The sequence below is a fragment of the Cryphonectria parasitica genome (assembly GCF_011745365.1).
Source record: "Cryphonectria parasitica EP155 unplaced genomic scaffold M406scaffold_5, whole genome shotgun sequence".
NCBI classification, from domain to species: Eukaryota; Fungi; Ascomycota; class Sordariomycetes; order Diaporthales; family Cryphonectriaceae; genus Cryphonectria; species Cryphonectria parasitica.
In genome coordinates this window covers 1,038,578-1,054,693 of record NW_024468913.1, presented here as the reverse complement: position 1 = coordinate 1,054,693, position 16,116 = coordinate 1,038,578, and the positions used below count along the sequence as shown (strand labels likewise).

The window sequence follows — 16,116 nt, the reverse complement described above, 5'->3', positions numbered from 1 at the left end:
GTTGATGAGTCCAGGTCCCAGCCCTACCCATGCCTTAGCCCTTCTGATAGCTTCTCCCCCTCAACCGCCCAATATGGTGACAACCCAACAAAGTTTGATAGTCTAAGAGAGATGACTAAAACCGTAATGTCATAATTGCGAGGGCGTTAGAGAACGGTCGAAAGTGGCTTATGGCTGATCAACAGTCAGGCAATGCATTAAGTACTATTGTAACAGGCCATGGCGAGGCGCCTTTGAATAGGAACAACAAGTTGGCCAGATGCTGTGCTTACACCCTTGGTGTGAGTGAGAGACTCGGAGGACCCTTAATGTACAGGCAGAGTTTAGCGCAGCGCGACCCTGACACGCTGCCCCTCCAAGCAGCTGCTGGCAGGGGGGGGGGGGGGTTAGTGCCCCGCGATCTGGCGATAAAGAAATCTTATCGTGCAGTAGCCCCTCGAAGATTTTTGGGGATCCCCTCTACAACCAGCCTCTGGTTGGTGACGCCCTACTGGTCGACATCACTTCACCCCTCTGTGACCTTTGTCCCTCACCTTTTCGATATGCCGCACGAGACTCTGATCGGGGGCTCGTGCTACACGGCCTCAGAAGCACAAAAGCTTCTGAACCGCATCAACAAGCAGGCTAGCGTCAAGGCCCAGTCCATTCATGGCAACTGGTTGTACTACATCGACCTGAAGCAGGGCCAGGCCGGACTCGACAAGGTCCAGCAGCTGCTCCAGGTCTCTGATGCCTCCAAGCTGACCTTTGCTGCCGAGAACGGTGTCACCCTCTACATCTCCCCCCGCAACATATCGCCATGGAGCTCCAAAGCCACCAGCATCGCCCATGTCTGCGGCCTCAAGGAGCAGGTCCACCGCGTCGAACGGGGTCGAGTGATCACCATTCAGTTTGAGGGACCCCACGATGGACCAGACGACTTGTCATTCCGTGATATCATCCATGATCGTATGACCGAGACCATTACGACCGAGCAGCCGTCGTTGGACGCCATGTTCCTCGAAGGGGACCGGGCCCCGCTCGTTGTTGTCGACATCTTTGCCGATGGTGGAGAGCCTCTGTCTGTGCTGCAGGAATACAACCAGAAGATGGGACTGGCCCTGAGCCCTGAAGAGATGCAATACCTGGTGGACGTCTACACCAAGCTCGGCAGGCCACCCCATGACGTGGAGCTGTTCATGTTTGCTCAGGTCAACTCGGAGTATGTCTCCCACACGCTGCTGTGCTTCCCTTTTTCATATGACGGAGAAGACAAGAAAAGGAAAAAAGAAGGATTGGTAGACAAGTGTCTAACCCTTCGGCTGCGATTGGTTGTCTCGGCATCTTTAAATGTTTCTTTCTCTGACTCTTCGTCTCCTGCAGGCATTGTCGCCACAAGGTCTTCAATGCGGCTTGGACAATCGACGGCAAGCCCATGGGCAAGAGTCTGTTTGAGATGATCAAGAATACCCACAAGAAGACCCCGGACTACACCGTCTCTGCCTACAGCGACAACGCGGCCGTCCTACAAGGAGACATTTCCAATTTCTGGGCTCCGGACTACTCCACCGGCACTTGGAAGCTCACCAGCGAGGTGCTTCACCCCCTCATCAAGGTGGAGACACATAACCATCCTACCGCTATCTCTCCCTTCCCGGGTGCTGCGACAGGTTCCGGTGGCGAGATTAGAGTACGCAACATCTCTTTTCCTTCTCCATAAATTCTGTGCTACCGATGTGCTGCCGCCTGCTAGACTGGTTCGAAAAGGCCTGAGTGAAACAAGTGTTTCGCTGGCCTATCGCTCCTTTCTCAGTATAGTCTGTCTACTCGTGAGTGTCAGCCACTGACTACTTCGCCCTTAGGACGAAGGCGCTGTTGGCCGCGGCTCAATACCAAAGGCTGGCTTGTGTGGCTTCTGGGTCTCGGACCTGCACATTCCAGGCAAGCGAGACCCGTGGGAGGTCGATATTGGCAGACCTGGACACTATGCCAGCAGTCTAGACATCATGCTGGAGGCACCGATCGGCTCTGCGCGGTTCAACAACGAATTCGGTCGGCCGTGTCTGACCGGCACGTTCAGAACTCTGCTTACGAACGGCAACGGTGAGGATGCCAGCCCTGACTGGAGAGGCTACCACAAGCCCATCATGATTGCTGGCGGTCTCGGCTCTGTACGACCACAACATGCTCTCAAAAACGAGTCTGACGTCCATGACGGCGCTTATGTCATTGTTCTCGGAGGACCTGCCATGTTGATTGGTCTCGGAGGTGGTGCGGCATCGAGCGCTGTCGGGGGCGGCAATGCGGACCTTGACTTTGACTCTGTGCAGCGCGGCAACCCGGAGATGGAGCGCCGTGCCCAGATGGTCATCAACACTTGTGTCGCATTGGGCCAAAACAACCCTATCGCCATGATCCACGACGTAGGCGCCGGAGGTCTTTCGAATGCGCTGCCAGAGCTTGTGAAGGATGCGGGCTTTGGCGGCAAATTTGAGCTGCGGCAGGTTGAGAGTGCCGACGACAGCATGAGCCCTCTGCAGGTATGGTGCAACGAGGCACAAGAGAGATACGTGCTGCTGGTCAACAGGGACAGTATCAACCGATTCCAAAGTATCTGTGGTACGTGAAGATTTTTGGAGTTCCCTGCATCCACCCGTCCTTCCTACTTGGCTGACAATGACACCAGAACGCGAACGGTGCGGGTTCTCAAATGTCGGTAATGTCGTCACCAAAGATGACAACGGCACTGCGAGATTGATCTTGACCGACCGAGAATCCAAAGAATACCCTGTGCCAATTGATCTGCCCATGGATGCCTTGTTCCCTCCAGGGCGTCGTCAAGAACGGGTGGTCGAGACTGTGAAGAAGTCGTTGGCTCCTTTTGATGCAGCGGCGAGCCTCACCGAGAAATACGGGCTGTCGGATAGGAAAGAGATGATTGCTAAGGCTACTGAACTCGTATTCTCCCTTCCATCCGTTGGGTCAAAGATGTTTTTGATCACGATCGCCGATCGGGTGAGTAGTGATACCCTCTGCGCAAATTGGAGACTGTCGATGGCTGATATACCTGCAGACTGTTGGTGGCTTAACAGTGCAAGACCAGCTCGTCGGCCCTTGGCAGACACCTGTGGCAGATGTTGCCGTCACACTGGGATCCTTCAGTGTGGATGAGAAGACCCGCCATGGTGAGGCTATGGCAATGGGAGAGAAGCCCACTCTGGCCTTGATCTCGCCCGGAGCTTCGGCGCGGATGGCTGTTGTTGAAAGCTTGATGAACCTCGGCGCTGCTCACATAAAGGGAGCTGCTGACGTACGGGGGGACCTGCGACGAGTCAAGCTCTCTGCCAACTGGATGGCTGCAGTCAACCACCCTGGTGAGGGAGCTGCCCTGTTTGAGGCCGTCAAGGCTATCGGCATGGACCTTTGCCCAGAGTTGAAGGTCTCCATACCGGTTGGCAAGGATTCAACCTCCATGAAAGCCTCGTGGCAGGACGAGAGCGGAGAATCGAAGAGTGTGACTGCTCCCGTTTCTGTTGTCATCTCGGCTTTTACCCCAGTCGAGGACGTCCGAAGCACATGGACACCGCAGCTTCGACGTGTCGAGGAAGTGGGTGAATCCATCCTGATCTTTGTCGACCTGGCACGCGGCTACAAGGCCATGGGTGGTTCCGCCCTGGCACAAGTGCTGGGACAGCTCGGCCACGAGGCACCAGATGTCCGCGATACCAGGCTCGTCGTCGACTACTTTGATGCTCTGTCCCAATTGCATGAGGAGAACATCGTTCTTGCTTATCATGACCGCTCCGATGGCGGCCTGCTCACCACCATTGCGGAGATGATGTTCGCTGGTCGCTGTGCTGTAGACATCTCCATCGATGAGCTTGCCAAGAACTTCACAGCCGCTGACGCCCTAGAGGCGTTGTTCAACGAAGAGCTTGGTGCCGTGTTCCAGATTCGCAAGTCAGACGAGAGGAGATTCCGCCGTTGCTTTGCTACTTGTGGCCCACCGCCAGGTCTGCTCAAGAAAATCGGCTACGTGCGCGCGACGTCAAAGGAGTCGCTTCTTGTCCGCCACGGATCCACGACTCTTGTGGACCTGGACCGCGCACAGATGCAGCAATGGTGGTCCGCCACCTCCTACGAAATGCAGAAACTCCGAGACAACCCGTCATGTGCCGACTCTGAGTTTGCATCCATAGTCGACTCGAAGGACCCAGGACTCTCCTACAGACTCAAATTCGACCCGGCGGAGACTGGTACGACGGCGTTTACTGCACTCAAATCCCTTGTCACCCAACGTCCTCGCGTCGCCATCCTCCGCGAGCAAGGCGTGAACGGCTACGCCGAGATGGCCTTCGCCTTCCGGGCCGCCGGCTTCGAGGCAGTGGACATTCACATGACCGACATCCTCTCAGGCTTCTCACTCGATGGCTTCCGTGGTCTCGCCGCGTGTGGAGGCTTCTCGTACGGTGACGTCCTTGGTGCCGGCCAGGGCTGGGCCAACTCGATCCTGATGCACGAGAATGCCCGGCGCACCTTCGAAGCCTTCTTCCAGAGGCCCGACACATTCACCTTGGGTGTGTGCAACGGCTGCCAGATGCTCTCGCGCCTCAAGGAGCTCATCCCTGGCGCGGAGCACTGGCCTGCGTTCGTCGAGAACACAAGCCAGCAGTTTGAGGGCCGATACAGCATGGTGGCCATCAACGACGCCGACGAGAAGTCCATCTTCTTCTCAGGCATGTCCGGCTCGCTGCTCCCCATCGTCGTATCGCACGGCGAAGGGCGAGCCGAGTTTTCCGGTCCAGTGGGCGGGGCCCTGCACGCCTGCAACGAGGACGGCCTGATCCCGCTGCGGTACACAGATAACTACGGACAGGTGACCGAGACGTATCCCTTCAACCCCAACGGCAGCCCAGAGGGTATCGCGGGCGTGAGGAGTAAGGACGGTCGCGTGTTGGCCATGATGCCGCATCCGGAGAGAACCATCATGGCAGATGTGGCCAGCTGGGCGCCGCGCGAGGAGGTGGACAGCTGGGGCATGTTTGGGCCGTGGTTGAGGATGTTCAGGAACGCGAGAAAGTGGGTTGGCTGAGGACCATTGAAAAGGAGGGAAGGGAGTTTTTGATTTTTATATTATATGCATTCGACCAAAAGTCATTGATAGAGAAGAGAATTCGAGGCGTACTTTAGACACACTGTCACAGTCACCAAGAGGGACACAAGGCCGCCACCTTCTTCTCAAGGTATCTACTATACGCCTTCCTCATCATTCTTTCTTGGGCTCATTGATTCATGTCTATTGGTATCTCTGCACTCCACGCGAGCTGAACTCATTTACAGTCTGAATCCCAGGGCCTTTGCGGGCTTCCTCTAATGCCCTTTCCCCACAAGACCACCCCTTCGTTCCTCTCAGCTTCTTCCGATTCTTCACAGTTCCTCAGCCTCACTGCTGTGGACCGACTACGACGACGCAGGCCCATTCGCCAACCTTTCGAAGCCGGCCAGAACCTCCTTATCTACATTCACGACCCAGTCGTCCCTGAATGCCGCCTCCCCGCCAGCCCTTGCCACAAGGCCCTGGAGTCGTTCCGTGATGAATCCATAGGTTCGTATTTTATGCACAGGGTCATTGGCAATGACTACACACTCGCTGTTCTCGAGCGGTGTGCCTTCCTCGCTGATGGGCGGTGTCTCCCATAGAAGGCCATCCTCGCCTAATGCGTTGCCGTCATGCACCTCCAGAACAATGGTCGTCCACATGGTGAAGTAGTCCTGTAGCGATGAGCAGACGAGGTCCTGGACGGGCCGGGATAGCTCGGCAAAGCGCGTGAGAGCGAGGCATGACAGCTTTTGCCTCTCCACGTCGGCCATAGACGTCAGCGCAGAGAACCACTGGGTTGAAAACCAAGGCCAGATCTGCGTGAAGTCGCCGGCACCGAGGGAGGTGAGAGCGGAGACAAGGAGACTCGGGTCGGCAACGGCGATGCGTGCTAGGATGCTAAAGTAGGCCAGCTTGTGGGACCACTCCAAAGCTTCCTTCTTCGCAGCATTGGGACCAGTCAGCTGCGTGTGCTCCCAATCCTCGTGAATGCGTTGCAACATGGTGTGCAAGAGTCCGAGTGAAACAAGATCTTGCACAATGGTGGACACGCCATTGGTGCCACCAAGGTTGGAGGCGGCAAGGAAGATGAGTTCCATTGTTCGGTCGCTTGTCAAGACATCCGCGCTGCGGCCGCGGGCTTGAGATTGAAGGGGGGTGGATAGGGCTTGTAAGGTGTTCCTTCGCAGGCCGTCAGATAGAATGGCATCAGGCGCCAATATGATATATGCCTTGAGGATCTCGAAAGCAGCCTCAGCAAGCTGAGGCTCATTTTCGATTAGAGGGAGGACGAGAGGTTGCAGGCTGATCATTTCTGTGGACAAAGGCGCCGCGCTTTGGATAATGAGGGACCTCCAGAGATCAACAATGTCTTCCAGGAAGGCCTCGTTCGAAGGATCGTTCATGCACTGGGCGACGATAGGAAGCATCGTTGACTGATATCGTCGTGACTCAGCCCCGATTGAGGTGACAAGCGCCACGAGAACTGCTATTATGGCTGCCTTGGTCATGTGTGCGTCGCCGGCAGCATCCCAGAGGGTCGGAAGTGCTGACATAATAGGGTCCGCAAATGGTAGGACGTGCTCTTCCATTCGCTGTATGCATACTCTCAGCGTCTCGAAAAGTGCCTGCTTTGTGTCCTCTACTACCACATCTGGAAGCAGGTTGATGACCTGCGGCAGAATGTCTGGAGCGTAGGTGGCGAACAGCTCTCCAGGAAAGTCGAAGTCGTCCGCGATGTCCTTTAGCTGTCTCGCTGCAGTGAGGCGGACCACTTCGTCATTGTTTTCGTCTTTGTCGTTCAGGATATGGCGGTAAATGTCGAAGATGAGGGGCCGGCTTGTGTTGGCAATCTTGACTGGCACCCAAGTGCTGATCAAGATTGCTATTCTGCGACGGAGGACCTTGGCGAGGGGCCCGGTGGACTGCGCGTCTTGTACCAAGGTCGTTGACAGGAAATGGTCAAAATCGAAAGCCTGGGATATGTTGGGGGCAGAAGCACCCATGGCGGTGTATATGGCGTCCTTGGTAATGACATCTGCGTCTGAGATGGTTGCCTGGTGAAAGTATGACAGCAATGGAGGCGTCAAGAGATCTTTGTAGTAGACCAGTAGATCCAAGAAGACTCTTTCGGCGCAAGGCCTGACGCTGAATTGCCAAGCATCCCCAAGGTATTGCTCTGTTGCCTCAAAGTCCTCCGGATCTGTCTCCCAGGCTTCGAGGTCTGCTTTCCGGAAGATCAATAGTTTGGTGATGATGACGTTAACGATCTGCATGACGAGGTCGTCTTTTAGTAATTCGGTTCGGAGGACCTGAACGGCTGCATCCTTCTGCTGCACAAATTCTTTGCTGATGTATTTGAAGGTCTGGACCGGTTTCCAAACGATCGCCACGCAACTCTTCACTAGAAGAAGCCCTTTGAGGGCCAACCTCTCAAGCAACGGCCCTTCAACTTTCGATTTGGAGCCGGTGCCGTCCGAATTCGTGGTTTGCCTCAGGCCGCCAGATTCGTTGAAGACTTGGGCAAAATTTGCCACGAGATCCCAGTATGCAAGCACAAGAGGAACAGAGTTGGGTAGAATGGGGAAGCTCGCAGGATGTCCCTCGGACATCTCAAGGTGGAGTTTCGTAAACTGCAGGAGGTGTTTCCCTATCACGTCTTGATGAGGCGCAGGGATGTTGGAGTCATGGCCGACGTAGCCGAGGAATTGACCAAAATGATTCTGTGTGAGCGACCAGAACTCGACGACAACCTTGTCTTTGGCGGGATTCTCATAGCCCAGGATCAATAGTCGACGCAAGATCTTTGCGGCCGAGAGGCTGTTCTGCATGGCCAGATTTGCCAGGTCCTCATCTCCCTGCCCAGAAGACAGCCAGGTGGTCCACAGATTCGTCCGCTCTGAGTATATCTCCCCCAGGAGGTAGACCAGCTCAGGTGTGACGGCCTGCAGCGCGGTCTGCGACTTACGCAGCCGGGCAGCCCCCAGCTCCTTGACAATACGCAGCAGAAGGACGAGCGCACCGCTCAGGAGCCGCTGGTCGCCATTCTTGTATCGCCTCAGCAGATCGATCAGACTGGGAAGAGCTTCGGGCCAGTAGTCGGGATAGTCTATGCGAAGGACTTTGGCGGTCGCGAGGGCGTTGTGTAGAGCAAAGGCCCTGTCCTCCTCGCCGATGGTGCCCTCAAACAGCCTTGACCTGAGCAAGCCCTTGTCATTGGGATTTATGGTATTCTTGGCGCTGAGGCGCCAGTACTTGTCGATGCCGTTCTTTATCTGTAATATGGCTAGGAATCGTATCTCTCTTGGGATGGACCTGTCGAGGAAGATGGACTGCACGGTGGAAGCAGCTGCTCGTCAGCCTTTGAGACATGGCAGAACATGTTGTAGCAAGGGGGTCGAAAACCTACCTGCAGCGAGGGAAAGTAGCCCTGCTGCGTCTCCCACGTGTTGAGCTGCTTTCCTGCTGCTTGTCTCTGTATGCTGTCCATCGACGTGGCGGCTTCGAGGGCCTTGCAGAGCTCCTGCAGACTCAGGGGGTTCGCCGCCCCGGGCACCTCAATGGCGAAGCTCATGATAGCGGTGGAGGAGGCGGTTGGGCCGGTGAGGACCACAGCAGCATGAACGGCAGTGGTGTGGTATGGTGTTCACCAAAGTCTGAAATGTCGTCAGGGGGAGACGCGGCTGGGAAACGCGACAGCGGGAAAGTCTTTAAGTTTCCATGGAGGGGGTAGAAGGAGAAATCAGGATCCCTGCTGACCAGCGCAACAACAGCGACTTAGTAGGGGGGGGGGGCCTTCAGGCGGCGTTGTACTAATTGAAAGATGGTGATTCACTTCATGAACCCAAGTATGCAGTCAGTCCCCAGCATAATGCCCTTGCTTCTAATTATTTTCTAATAAATCGACAGGAATCAACCAGCTTTTTTGTGACTGACTCGTATGCTCCGAAGTATCTCAAACAAGAATGCTGTTTTGACAAAACAAAGCCATTCAAGCCCCAGCTATAATAGTACAGTGTCCTAGCTACAGGGGGTTTTGGAGGGCCGTTTGGCTCCAAACTTCACAAGCAGACTTCCTCTCTAACAACAATCGAAGCCCTCCAGCAAGTTTTGTTTCTCCTTCACACACACACACACACACACACGGAGGTTAATGTGTAGTGAAATTTATCTGATCATAATATTACACTAGATCTCGGTCGTCGTCTCTCACAACACCACAATTCTCTCTCTTTAGGTAATGGTATACACCAGCTTCTCACCAGCAATAGGCTTCAAATGCTCCTCTGTCCCCTCGCCTCCTTGCTTGGATTTCCCATCCGGGAAAGAAGAGGCCATGACGCCAGAACTGAGGAGGGGGAACGCATCAGGCACGATCCGCTCGAGACCACCAGGCATCAGTCTCACCGGGTTGGGCTCGATGGGCGTCTTGCCTGCGAGGGCTTCCCGCGTCCAGTAGCTGTAAACCTGGGCAGCAAACTTACGAGCATCCGGGTTCGCGGGGAACTCGAGACCTGCAGCACATGTCGTGAGCGCTTCTGTCCAAGCAGACTTCACTTTGCGTGTGGGAGGGCGATCGCAGTGGAAAAAGGAGAGGAGGGGGGGAGGGGGCGGGGCAAATTACTTACTCCCAAAGTATAGGGCATGGCCCAGACACTCAAAGACGCTGTTGCAGATGGGCTTGATCTCGACGTCGTCCATCGAGAAGCCTATCATTGACGGATTCCGGACGATGACAAACTGGCCCGTCCTCTTCAGGACCGACTCCGTCTTGATGATCGTCTCGGGCTCGGTAACGCAGTCGACGGCGAAATCGACGCCGCCGCCGCCGGTCAGCTGGCGGACCTGCTCGGGCCAGTCCGCCTCGTGGTAGTCGACCAGCGCGTCGTAGCTGTACGGTGCCTTCTTGAGCATCTCGTGTCTGGCCTTGCTGGCCGTGCCGACCAGCTTGACAGCTCGGCCGGACGTGCTGGCGGCGAGATGGGCCAGCTGCGCAGCGAATAGACCCAACGACGTCGACGCGCCGTACAGGAAGATGGTGAGGGGTCCGTCTCCCGCGGCGCTGCTGGTCGAGGGCCAGAAGGGCGAGGGCACGCCGAGATGGTAGGAGAGGCACTGGGCTGCTGTCAGGCCACAGGCAGTGATGGTGGAGGCTCCCTCGTAGGACATGGAGTCCGGGATGAGCCAGACGAGGTCCCATTCCGGGTGAGTATACTCGGCAAACGCACCGAGGCGGTCGTTGGTCGAGCAGGCTGATTGGGCGTCAGCAAATTCAACACAGAGTCGACTAGCAAGGCCCGGTGTATTGTGTTTTTTTTTCTTGTAAACGCCCCATGGACTTACCTCCCTGTACAAACCCAGCGACTCTAGCTCCTACTTTCAGCCTGGGGTCAGAAGAAGACCCCCGCAGGCTCTCTGGTACTTCCACGACTTCACCGGCGAAGTCAATGCCGACAATTCTCTCTGCCTGGGCCGCGATTGGAGACATGACCCAGGCGGCATCCACGGGGTTGAGTGCCACGGCATGAACTTTGACGAGGATCTCGTTGGCCGCCAAGACGGGGACAGGAACGTTCTTGACGACAGCCGTCTTGTCTGCCGTGATGAGGACGAGGGCTTTCATTGTTGGAGACATTTTAAAGAAGATTTAATGTGAACAAGGTATGATTCAGTGTCGTGTGCTGATTGCGTGGTCTGTATTAGATGTTGAGGTCGATTGCACTCATCCAAGTCTATCTGGATGAGGATAACATGGCGATTTTATACAAATTGGCTGCTCTCCCAGAGAGCACATCGTCCCGAAGTCGGTAATATACCTGAATAGGAATCATCTGGGCAGATCTATTGCCTCGAATACTTCTCTGCCATCAGGAACACTCTCGGCGCCATTCATAATCATGTTGTTTTTACTAATGGTCATGGTATTTTACTAATTCCCAAAGTGTATACTTATGGTGAGAACCGGCGACTTTCTCTTTTAGGCCTAGCCAGTATCCGTTGCGATGCTTGGCACCAGGCGCTGGGCCGTACTATATTATAATAATAAGAGAAATACCGTACTTAGGCCCGGGCTTGCAACGGAACAGCAGGCTCGGCCATTTCGGCGCCGAGGCCGAGGACGGGTTACAGGCCAGGAGTACGCAAATACTGGATTGTCTGAAAAGTAAAATGCAGCCAAGGCTTTCTTGTACAACAGGACTAGTCATGATCTGTGAAGAGCAAGCCGCCTCATAATTTTGCCTGGTCGTCCTGAGGAACCTTGACGACGACCTTACCCCAGGTCTCCCTACTCCCCAGCGCCTTGAGAGCATCTGGAATGCTCTCGAGCCCAACAAAGTCCTTCTCCGTGAAGACGGTAGGCTTGAACTTGCCCGCCTCGACCAGCTCCAGGATCTCCTGCCAGACCCTCCTCTCGGTCTTGGTCTCCATCTTGGCATACATGCCCCAGTGGATGCCGACGATGCTGATGTTCTTCAGCAGCACCTTGTTCAGCGACAGCTTCTCGATCGACCCGGCCGCAAAGCCCACCACCAGTATCCTCCCGTTCCAGGCCACGCACTTGGTGCTCTTGTCTACCATGCCCACGGGGTCATACACAATGTCCACGCCCTTGCCCCCCGGGGTGAGCTTCTTCACCGCATCCGGCCACTTCTCGTCGCGGTAGTCGACGACGTGGTCCGCCCCAAATTGCTTGGCCACCTCCAGCTTCCTCTTGGTCCCGGCCGTCGCGATCACCGTCGCCCCGAACGCCTTGGCGACCTGCACAGCCGCCAGGCCTACACCACCAGCCGCGGCGTGCACCAGCACCCAGTCGCCCGCCTTGACGCCCGCCCTGACCACCAGCGCGGCGTAGCTCGTGGGCGCCGTGACGAACAAGCCCGCGGCGTCGGTAGACGACCAGCCCTTGGGCTGTGGGAACAGGCTGGCCTCGACGGCGCAGACCCTGGTGGCGTAGGCGCCCTGGTTCGCGCCAAACACGCGCGTGCCGACGGGGTACTTGGGGTTCGGGTTCCCCGAGGGCGTTGACAAGACGATGCCTGCAAACTCCATGCCCGACACCCAGGGGAAGGGGGGCTGGTGCTGGTACTTGCCCTGGACCTGCAGGATGTCGAAGAAGTTGGTGGCTGCCGCGTGGACCGAGATGAGGTACTGGTCTGGCCCTGGGACCGGGTCCTGGAGTTCGGTCACCTTGAGGTCGTCAAGCTTCTATGTGTGGGCACCAACAGTCAGTAAGTGAGAATATTTAACAATAATTATTGGTGTGTTGTGTGCGTCGAGATCTCATCGAGGCTGAGCTCAACATTTTCACAGCAACTGACCTTGACATATTGGGCGACTTGTATTCCTTTCATCTTGGCAGGGATTTGGTCCTGAATATAACTGCAAATGAAGATAGAGTTCAGAAATCACAAATGAAGAATAAAGGAAAAGGAAAAAGAGACAAAATTGGTACCAATACAGGTGAAATTGAAGGTTGGAAGTGAGGATATTGAATTCGGGAGAGACTCTGGGGTAGGGACAACCCCCAGACCCGCTAAGTAATGCGGAGAGCCGAGGCACTTCCAACGGCATTTCTGTGACAGGGGTCGTGACAGTACCCACGACGGTGTACTGCTACATTATTCGGATTTGCGTGGTTCGTTGGTTCTGCTCCAGCTTGACATGAACTCATGAAGAACATCCCGCAGTTTCTGAACGCGAATACTTTTGACTTGCACCCTGGTGTTTTTGGCGCAGTGATCAATCATAATAATGATAATACGCATGCTCTCTCTCGACTATTTTAATCCTGATGCAGGCTTCTCACCACGCTTTCGATAACGCCGCCGGCACTGAGTGTGACCAAAAAAAAAAAAAAAAAAAAAAAGAGGACAAAGTGACTGCGCCGCGCCCAAGCTCCAACACATCGTCTTTGGAGTCTTCTCTCCGTGTTCTTGATGATAGGCCTGTTTCCGTAGGCTCTGTATGCCCTTGACGGCTCTCATATCGTGATATCCTTCAGCTTCGTCATGCTGGACTCTGGCAGCCTCATGGTCGGGTACCGCAGCCCGTTGGGGTTCTGCCTCACGCGCCTGACCCTCTCGGCCTCCCGCTCCTCGGCAGCGATTTTCTTCTCGGCCTCGTCGTCCAGCATCGTGCCTTGCAGGCTGAGGTAGGTATAGTCACCCGTAGACCCGCTCGAGAAGTTCTTGATGCGGAAGTAGATCTTGCCGCCGACCTTGTCCCCGTTCTCGTCCACCCAGTAGCCCGTGCTGCGCAGGCGGGGTGCAGGTGGGTTTTTCAGCTTCTCACCATCCTCTCCTTCACCCTCACCCTCGCCCTCGGCTTCCTCGGTTCCCTCTCCCTCTTCCGCCCCAAAAGGATCTTGCTCCTCGGCAGCTTCTTCTTCTTCTTCCTCCTCCTCCTCCTCCTTTTCCACCCACTGCCACCCCTTCGGCAGGCTCCTCCTCGAGATGCTCGCGTTGAACTTCCCAAAGCACACCACACCAATGTGCCCCTCGCTCTGCAGATTGATCTCGCCCTCCATCCAGGCACCCCGCGACGGGACGAACAGGTGCAGATCGGCCGTCAGCCACGCGAACGGCGGCGCGTAGCACTCAAACGACTCCAGCACGACGGGGGTGTCGTCCGTCGGCGGGTGCGCCGGGTCTGCACGCTGCGGGCGGTGCGACAGGTTGACGTTCTTGTACGCGAGCAGCACACCACGGAACTTGGGCGAATACCGGTTCAGCATCGGGTCGAGGTACTCGCGGGCTGTCTTGGTGAGGGGCTCGTCGAAGGCGGCGGGCCAGATGGGAATGCGCTGCGAAAAGGTTTGCGTGAAGAAGGGGTACTGCTTGTCGTCGGGGACGGTGGCCTGGTAAGAATCGGCCGTGCCCGCGGCTGGAGGCGAAGAGGCACGCTTGTGGTGGTGGTGCTGCTTCTTGTGCTTTTTCTCTTTGGACTCTTCGCTCTTCTGGCGTTTATGTTTCTTCTCGGGCGACCTTGATGGTGCGACGTCTGCGAGTTCACCTGCGGCCTCGGACTCGGCTTCTTCTGTTCTTTCTTTGCGCTTCTTTTCCTTGTGCTTCTTCTTTTCCTTTTTCTCCTTTTTGGGCGACTCAATCACCTCGGCGGCCCCGTCAACATCCATCTTATCCGCATCAATCGCCGCCGCGGCCTCCTCCTCTTCGTGTCGGTGCTTGCGCTTCGACTTCTTATGGCGCTTCTGTTCGTGGTCTAACTCCATCTCGGCTGACATATCGTGACGAATATGGATCGAATGAGACGTGTCGGCGATCGCCCCCAAGGAAGTCGTGCGTCGTGGTGGCAGCAGAGGCACGAATCCGAGGTTCTCTCAGTCCAGAACTTTTTTTCTGCCGCCATTGCAGTTTACGCTGCAACCCCAATTGATTTGGGCCCCACATTCTCAATACGGCACACCGCCTGACTCGGGTGGCCTAACAGTAATCCTTGACCACTTATTTCAACTTTGGCAGAGAAGATTCAATATATTTGACATTATTGTCATGAATTCGCGCTCAAGGTAGAAAACTTGCCTCTTACTTGGCACACGTTCCAATGCTGTTTAGGAGCAGATTAAGGCCAGAGACGCCTTGAGAACACGACGCATCCGCACGCATCCTTACTTCGCAAAGCCACAGTGAACCACAGTCATGGCCGTCAACTGGCACGAAGCCTGTCGCCTCTTTTGTAATCCCAAATCCCGTCTCATTAGCGAGTCTATGTCTATACCTGATCTTGAACCAGCCATGGTCTGGTATAGGACTGGCCCAAAGAATGCCCCTCCTGGCTCACAGACAGCCGTCGCTTGACTTTGGGCTGTAGTAAAGAATTGGGCCAGCATCTTCACGCCTCTTTAGCGTTTTTCTGAGCAAGTTGCACCACGCATGCTCATGCCGGATCGCCCTTCCTGGTGACATATGTGCCGGTTGGCTAGGAGAGGGTTTGGTGGTCGGGGAATTTGCCAACCATCGAGCCCCGTCTACAGGGGACCACGATTTGACGAGGTTTCCCAAAGTTGTTTTTTTCTGCTCCCCTGCGGATGCTTCAACCTCCCTCGCCCCTACGCCGCTTGTCCTTTTCTTCGCGCCTCTTCCTTCTAGCCTCTTTTCTTGCCTGACGCTCCTCCTTTGACTCTGGCGCGATGCTCTTCTCACTGCTCTTGATCAACGTGATCGCGGCTTCACTCTTCTTCCCCTCTTTGCCCTTTCTCGACTTGTCCTTGCTCCTCTTCGGTTCTTTTGTGGCGGATCTCAGGGCCTCTGCAGCCTCGGCATTTCGTCTCGCCGCCTTAGCAGCCTTTCTTTTCCTTCTCGCCTCTTTCCTGGCCCTCCTCTCCTCTTTTGTCTCCTTCCTCACAGGCATAGGCTCCACCTCGGGCGTCGCATCCGTCGACTCGCCCGTTTCTTCGTCCTCCTCTTGGCCCGACCTGATCGTGCCCTGCAGCAAGCCCCCGCTCACAAAGCACGCGTACAAGCCATTAGCGCCCGCATATTTCCCGGCGGCGCCAGCGGTGGAGGAGGCTAGCAGACCGCCCAGCTTGGTGTTGGTCTTTGTCTGCACAATGCTCGTCTTGCCCGAGGTATCGAGGCTCTTGAGCTGCTCATCGAGGGCGTTGAGCCACCACTGATCGCTCGTGACGTGGCTCTTGCGGCCGACGCCGAGGACGTTGTTCTTGCGGGAGACAAGAATGGGTTTGGCCAGGCCGATGGTGTCGTCGGTCTTGTGGAGGGAATGGCCGGAGCCGCGCCACCCTTGGGATGTAAGGAGGGCGTGGGCGTCCATTTTTTTTTATTTTTTTTGGTCGTGGAGGGGTGTTGTGGTGGTGGGGAAGAGGTGTTCAATATAGTACGGCGAGTCGTACCATACGCCTCGAGGAGGGGGGGGGAGGGGGTTTTAATTCGAAATGGTGATTCTCATCGCGGCAATCAGTGGGTGTTGTTAAGAAGCGCTCAATCTTTTTTTGAAGGGCATGGGAACGAGAAGCCCATGCGAGTCGCAGAAAATTTAGTGGGGCCTGGACGATTAGATAAGCT

At 55.7% G+C, this 16,116-nt stretch overlaps 6 protein-coding genes across 6 annotated transcripts; 1 reads left to right on the top strand and 5 right to left on the bottom strand.

Moving 5' to 3' along the window:
• Window positions 1–542: 542 nt before the first annotated feature.
• Window positions 543–5,071, top strand: AD-6 (catalytic activity protein; the record flags this gene model as incomplete). Its single annotated transcript, XM_040924190.1, has 5 exons — window positions 543–1,201; window positions 1,363–1,669; window positions 1,842–2,598; window positions 2,666–2,994; window positions 3,053–5,071. The coding sequence occupies 5 exons, from the start codon at window positions 543–545 to the stop codon at window positions 5,069–5,071; spliced, it is 4,071 nt and encodes a 1,356-aa protein (XP_040775332.1).
• A 368-nt stretch (window positions 5,072–5,439) lies between these two features.
• M406DRAFT_98527 (uncharacterized protein) lies at window positions 5,440–8,651 on the bottom strand (the record flags this gene model as incomplete). Its single annotated transcript, XM_040926415.1, has 2 exons — window positions 5,440–8,409; window positions 8,487–8,651. 2 exons carry the CDS (start codon window positions 8,649–8,651, stop codon window positions 5,440–5,442), a joined length of 3,135 nt encoding a protein of 1,044 aa, XP_040775331.1.
• A 614-nt stretch (window positions 8,652–9,265) lies between these two features.
• M406DRAFT_277862 (GroES-like protein) lies at window positions 9,266–10,700 on the bottom strand (the record flags this gene model as incomplete). Its single annotated transcript, XM_040918332.1, has 3 exons — window positions 9,266–9,591; window positions 9,706–10,329; window positions 10,421–10,700. 3 exons carry the CDS (start codon window positions 10,698–10,700, stop codon window positions 9,311–9,313), a joined length of 1,185 nt encoding a protein of 394 aa, XP_040775330.1. The 3' UTR covers window positions 9,266–9,310.
• A 605-nt stretch (window positions 10,701–11,305) lies between these two features.
• On the bottom strand, window positions 11,306–12,525 carry M406DRAFT_346513 (NAD(P)-binding protein; the record flags this gene model as incomplete). Its single annotated transcript, XM_040922198.1, has 2 exons — window positions 12,397–12,525; window positions 11,306–12,283 (listed from the first exon to the last, which is right to left on the bottom strand). Exons 1-2 carry the CDS (start codon window positions 12,427–12,429, stop codon window positions 11,306–11,308), a joined length of 1,011 nt encoding a protein of 336 aa, XP_040775329.1. The 5' UTR covers window positions 12,430–12,525.
• A 551-nt stretch (window positions 12,526–13,076) lies between these two features.
• M406DRAFT_222570 (uncharacterized protein) lies at window positions 13,077–13,922 on the bottom strand (the record flags this gene model as incomplete). The annotated part of the gene is made up of 2 exons (XM_040915620.1): window positions 13,077–13,361; window positions 13,497–13,922. Coding segments are annotated over 2 exons (711 nt in total), but the record flags the coding sequence as incomplete, so codon positions are not given.
• Window positions 13,923–15,127: 1,205 nt separating this feature from the next.
• Window positions 15,128–15,865, bottom strand: M406DRAFT_339989 (uncharacterized protein; the record flags this gene model as incomplete). The annotated part of the gene is made up of 2 exons (XM_040921513.1): window positions 15,128–15,236; window positions 15,297–15,865. 2 exons carry the CDS (start codon window positions 15,863–15,865, stop codon window positions 15,128–15,130), a joined length of 678 nt encoding a protein of 225 aa, XP_040775327.1.
• Window positions 15,866–16,116: the final 251 nt, after the last annotated feature.